This window comes from Phytophthora infestans, genomic scaffold (assembly GCF_000142945.1).
Source record: "Phytophthora infestans T30-4 supercont1.6 genomic scaffold, whole genome shotgun sequence".
NCBI lineage: Eukaryota > Oomycota > Peronosporomycetes > Peronosporales > Peronosporaceae > Phytophthora > Phytophthora infestans.
Window position 1 is genome coordinate 2450666 of NW_003303753.1, and position 6414 is coordinate 2457079.

Here is a 6414-nt window from a genome sequence, read left to right on the forward strand (position 1 = left end):
TCGATCTAAATAAAGCCACACCTGCGATCCCACTTGGATTTGATGCGGACAGGCGTCTTCGTTGTGTCGATCCGCGCGATCTTGTATCGCACTCCGCAGCCGTTCGTTCACTTGGGATCTAGCTTGCCGGTAGTATTTCTGGACTTGGTATCACCATCGTCGTGGATCTCGGCTTCTCTTCTTGGTTCTACATACTGGAATGGCCGCTTCTAGGGTGGATTTGGGATCCCACCCATGTACCAAGTAAAATGGGGTATCACCCCGGATCCTGTCTTGGGCGGTGTTTATCGCGAAGGGGAGTCGTCCTGCGTACTCATCCCAATCCCTCTGATTCAAATCGTAGACATACGTCTTGAGTGCCCTCGTGATCGTCTGCACCATGCGCTCGGCCGATCCGTTAGCTTGGGGACGATATGCCATGGTTGCCCGCTGTCTCTGCCCCAGGATCCGGTTGAAAGCTCGAAAGAAATCCGACGTAAAGCCTGGCTCCCGATCATGTCTAATCATCTCACTAGCCCCAAATCTTCGGAAAACGGACCATTAGATATTCTTAAGGAGAAGCCGATTGAGAACGTCAAAGACAAGTATAAGCGTGAATTTCAATCTGGAGCAATCTATGAGAATTTGCTTCCATATTACTACATGTATGCTCGTAAAACTGTGTTTCTGAATGTAGTGTTTGCTGATGAACATATGTGCAAGTCGAAAAATCTTCAGCAATTGCTGTATTTCACAAAGAATATCATCAGTCCTGACTTTGAGTTCATTTAGCTTGACTACAACTACATTGGATTCCGCAATGATCTATCTAATGCCACGTTTGTTTTGACTACTGATATTGTAGAGAATATTCAGGTTCGAACATACATTGATTCAGAGTTTGAGCTCAATAATGACTATGCTCCGCTACTTGATCAATATCTCAAGCTCCAATTTGACGACGAGACTATTGAATTTATCGATTTCATGATTGGTCGCCTAATGACTAGACTGAATGACAAATTTGATTTCATGGTATTGCTTTATGGTGAAGGTGGATCAGGTAAATCGTTATTGATGAATCTTCTTAAGTAGTCATTTGCTTCTGATCCGGTTGGTATTTTATCTAACTATCATCAAGAGCAATTTGGGGATTAAAAGAGTATTCTCAAAAACAAGTATTATGCTGTGATGATATGGATAATCTTGCTAACCAAAGGCTATTTTCTTGAGTATGGCTACTCCTGAATCCATTTCATGTCCGGTAAAAAGAAAACAGCGTTTAGTAATTGTGCTTGATTGGAATATTGGAGCTATTCTTAATGGCAACAAGCTACCAAACTACAAGGATGAGTCAGGGGAAGTGGTTCGTCGTTTCATGGTCGCTAACTTTATGAATATCATTCCTGAAGAAAGGGAGAACACAATTTTTGCGAATGATATCAAAGATCAGTCGATCAACCTATTTAAAGTTTTATTTCAAATATAAGAACAAAGGAGTTGAGTCGTTCTGTCCGGTCTCATTCATTGAAAACCGCAACCTTCTTCGTATGGCTACCAGCTACACCTACCAATTCATCTCCGAGAAATGTACATACGAAGAAGGTGCTTCTATCAGTGTTTCTCAATTGAATAAAGCCCTGAAAGCGTATATCAAGGAGTGATATGAAATGAAGCAAACGTCAAAAGATACGATCAATATCTCAAATTTGATGCTTGTTGATACGAGGTTTGTAGAAAAGAAGCTTAATATCTGTAAGAGATGTCGCAAGGCGCACATAAAAGCATTAGTAAATATTTGTGAGTATGTGAGTATGTGAGTATTGGGATAGATAAACCATAAATACATATGAGCCAGGGGGGGGCTTCATAAAAAAGCAAAATATTTGGAGTGGCTAGAAAAGGCCATTTTATAATACTCATACCCACAAATTCACGAGATGTGACACCCTTCTCGTGGTATGTTTTTTTAAATAAAAATCTGTGAGTATTAAAACAAATACTCACGCAGTATTCACTCTTAGAGTCAATGTCACCATAGAATTTGGTTCATACCGGTATAAAACCGGTCTTCCACGCATCTCATGAATTCATGATTATTATTTTTTTAAATATAAAATTCAGATCACTCGGTAGTTGCTGCGCAAGAGATTACTGGGCGTCTGATTAACGCATTGCCCAGACCAAGGGAGAGTACAAATCCACCGACAGAGTTGCATGAAACCCTACCGGGAGCGCCATCCGTGGCGGAATACCAAGAATTTGACGTCCATCCAACTGGATCACCGTTCGTGGAGCGACGATTGGAAGTGGAGCCAGCTGCACGAGTGGATGGACGCGAGCATCATACATTTTGTATTCGGCATTCTCAAAGTCGGGATCGAATGACACACATAGCACATATTCGACTCCTGGCATCGCTGCCCATGTCGCAATCGCCTTGTGGTCGAGCTCTCCAGGTGCCATGCCCCATTGCTGAGAAACTCCAATCTCAACCTCAATCGTCCGAAAGTCTGCAAATATTGGAACGTTTGGAGGAAGCACCGAGCCAAGTGTTTCTTCGCGTGGTCCATAACTGAGATCTGGACACCATCGTCGCCCTTGAGAATTCTTGGCGGCCAAGTGGCCTTTGAGCCATCGCTTGACATGCCGCTCACGAAATTGATCGTTTAGCTCTGCAATGAAAATTTCGTGTGGAGCGTCGGCAAACTCGATGATGTGAATCTCTTCCGTGTCAGGAAACCATTCAACATAATTGAGTCGAACGATTGGATCCTCGCTGTCTGCAAACGCGTTCCACTCGTCTTCCGTTGCGTGGCACACACGCACTGTACCGGTCGGCGGTGGAGAATGTGCCACTGCAGCTTCCAGAGCAGCGTTGATGCGATCGATGCTGGAGAGCAGAGGAGTCATTGACGCCGGTGTGACTGCGTCTGTCGCAGCGACAGCTTGATTGGGCGCACGGTTGTTCCGCGTAATAATAGCTACTGCAGGTGACGAGTATGAGTCCCCGTCCCCAAAGAAAGCAAGAATGATGTTCGTCTTGTCCGCTCGTCGTCCGCTCAACATCCGCCCAACCATCCTATATAAGAGCAACGAGAGTACCCCCTAGACACCCTTACAGACAGCCATGAGAATGAAGTTGCCGTTTGAGATTGAAGGATGGCGCGGAAATGGTTCCAGCTCGTAGGCGAAGATGGGAACGCGGTGACGTCGGCTGATGCTGTTGTCGTGGATATCGAAGATGTTGTTGCGTTGCGGGATGCGGTAAAGGAGAAGTTCAGAGACAGTCACCTCGCAGGGATTGCTGCGTCCGATCTCACAGTCTTTGCGAACCGGGCGGAGTACGATGCGAAGCGAAGCGTGCTGCTGCCCCAGTCGGGGTCCCCAGTGACGGCGTATGGGAATAATGAAGAGAATGCGCTCATTGTGCAAGTGCCGACGCAGCGTCAAGTGGTGGCGCCGACGGAATCGCAGCAATCGTTCGTTTGGAAGGAGCCAAAGCCTCTGGTCGGGACGACTGGTGCGACATGGGATTTCCAGAATTCATTGGATCTTGGCAACCTTGCATCCGCCATAGGTTGTCATTATCAAGCTTGGAGAGATGGAAAGACGGACAAGCGAACTCATCCGCTATTCGTGTGCTTAGATGGCCCCGGAACTGGAAAGTCGAGATTGCTTGACGAGTTTCCGAATATCTTGCAGCAGCAAATGTTTCGCGATGAGACGCAAGGAGATCCAGCGATGAAGCAGCTTTTACAGACAGCCTACAATTTCAAGATTACCTTTGAAAATGGAACAACCAAGCCAGGTAATTTTATCGATCCGGGCCAGCAATGGTACTCGAATTGCTGTGACACCTCCCCGATTCGCTCATCTGTGAGGAATTTCTGCTTGGATCATCCGAATCATGTTGTCCCAGCACAAGTATTGTCAAAATTATCCAGCAGTCACTGGAACGGATTCGAGCCCAAATGTGCGTGATTCTCTGTGTCGACAGCTTGCAAAAGCTTCAGCATGAACCAAGGAAGCAAGCGTTCCGAGTTTTATACGGCGTTTGCGTCGCTGTGTGACCTCGTCAATGCCTCCAAGTGCTGGCTGATTGTGATCTGCGCGGCGACTATTTCCCAGCCAGTGGATGAATTTCTGGCCGCTTCGCCACAATGGAGAGAGATGCTGCAGACGACATCATTGGAGCGCCCGAAGATCGATGGAAGAGACGTATTTGATGCATTCAACAATGGCAATGAAGCTTTGACGCAGCTATTGGTGGATGACATGGGCGGGCATGGCAGAGCATTGGAAGAATTGTTTAAAGTGATGCTGCAAAGCCAGGGGCAAGCTTTTGAATTCATTTCGGTGATGCACAATGTGCTGGCTGCAATTCGACAAGCGTACCCTGCGATTGTTGCCCAGATGCAGAGTATGAAGCAAGCATTTCTTGCGGTGATTTCTCGTCGGAGGGTCGATGGAAATTCGCTTTTCGGGAATCTAACGCTTGATCAAGTTATCTCGTGCGGGTTGATCCGACTCGATGGAACCCAACTCCAATGCCCGTTCGTTCTCTATATGCTGCTGGAAACGCATGATATTCCATGGAGCAAACATGCTACTTACGCACCGGCAGAACGGTTGGAAGACTTAAAACCTTGGCAACTTTGGGAGCATTTTAACTGCAAGTTCCGAGTGTTGAAATCGCAAGCTTTCGCCCAGGAGGAGCCTGTGCTGTGGACGGATATACATCATGGGGCACGGTTTGGCGATGGATGCAATCGACGCGTTATTGAGCGGCAATTGACGTATGCGCTAGCTGACAAGTGGATGCCAACGAAGACCAAAGGATTTAAGGAAGAAAGGTGTTCTTGCGGTAATGATCAAGGGAAGTGCTTTCTGTATCAGCCTGCAGACGGGTCTCCATCCGGAGATGCATTTCTGTGTCTGGAAGATGCGACGAAGGGCTTCTTTCACGAGGTTCATCAGTGTAAATGCGTCGAAGGGAATCTATCACTGGACGTTTTCGAGCAAGAGCGGTTGAAGGCTGCTGGTCCCGACGACCTATTCATCTTATATTGCACGAGTCTAGTGACGGCTGACCTATGTTTGCTGCCGAACTCCGCGTTTGTTGATGCCACCTGCTGGGAAGCGTACTACGGTCCATTTGCTGCTCGTGCATTCTTCATCAAGTCTGTTCCGTTACCGTGCATCAACACGAGCTCCGAGGTCCAACTGGAGTTCGTGGAGGGTGTAGGCCCGGCCTACCGTGCCCGAATCGCGAAGAAGCGTCCATTTACGAGCTTGGAAGATGCTTTTGTGAAGACCAAGATTCCAGTTAAGGTTCTTAGACGATTCAAATTCAACACGGATTCGCGTTAGCCTCATCTTGGCCATGGGGTGATACTTCCTTTCAAGAGAAAACATATCTCGTTCTCCGTTCTACGCATGAATCGATCGCACAAAGGTGGTGGTTGATTCACCGCCTACACCGCCATTGAACCATTTTTCGCTTAGCACGTCTTTGCCGTCAGCATAATCGTATTGGACTTCTTAGTAACTCAATGCAAGAAAAATTTGGCCTGCGTGATTGTGTCACGAAGCAGACCATTTTGCTGCGATGAGATGCCTCATAACATCGCTAAGTCGCTTCTTCGATCATATTTCTTATCAATGCTGACTCGCGGTTCAATTTCGTGCCCCGTCAAAGGGAAAGGCTCCATTGAAGTGCTAGATTGAAATATTCCAACTCGCCTTAACTCGAATCATATGCCGAACTACACTGACGAAGCTGGCGAAATCGTTCGTCGTCTGATGATTGTTAAATTTGGCAAGCAAGTTCCCGATGACGAAGTCGATGTGGAACTTGAGCAGAAAGTATAAGATCAAGAGTTCGCTACGTTCTTGCATCGATGCCGCTCAAAGTATATCGAGCTCAAAGAAACATACGCAAGCAAGAAGGTGACGGCATTTGCCCCACAGTCATTTATTGATAGAAGCAATGATTTTCGCGAGAGTGCTATAATAATAACAGCTACGGATTCGCTATGGGAAACGTAGCATATGAAGAAGGGGCGGAAATATCGAGATCTGAAATGCGGAGACACATGCTTGTTTGGATGCAAAAGAAGTTCGGATTGGATAAATTACCTAAGGAACAGCTAAAGCCGCAAGAGATCGAGCGCGCTCATCGTAAAATCAAATATGTGGAGATGAAAATCTGCACACACTGTGGAAACAAACATACGAAGGATTGCTGTAAGGACTACGCATGCAATTCAAGAAGCACCAAGCGATACTTCATTAATGCCAAAATAATATCTCCAACAGATTTTTGACAGACTCATAATTCAGAATTACAGGTACTCTTGATTGATACCGGCATTATTTTGGAGCCGGTTCTAGAACCGAGATTGCACTGGCTGTAGTTAAACGATCTTTAAC

General features: G+C 46.4%; 1 protein-coding gene and 1 pseudogene across 1 annotated transcript; one reads left to right on the top strand and one right to left on the bottom strand.

Annotated features, from left to right (window-relative positions):
- Nucleotides 1-1725: 1725 nt before the first annotated feature.
- Nucleotides 1726-2892, bottom strand: PITG_04734 (uncharacterized protein; the record flags this gene model as incomplete). The annotated part of the gene is made up of 3 exons (XM_002905417.1): nucleotides 1726-1732; nucleotides 2035-2060; nucleotides 2209-2892. 3 exons carry the CDS (start codon nucleotides 2890-2892, stop codon nucleotides 1726-1728), a joined length of 717 nt encoding a protein of 238 aa, XP_002905463.1.
- Nucleotides 2893-3141: 249 nt separating this feature from the next.
- On the top strand, nucleotides 3142-5352 carry PITG_04735 (annotated as a pseudogene; the record flags this gene model as incomplete).
- Between the last annotated feature and the right edge of the window lie 1062 nt (nucleotides 5353-6414).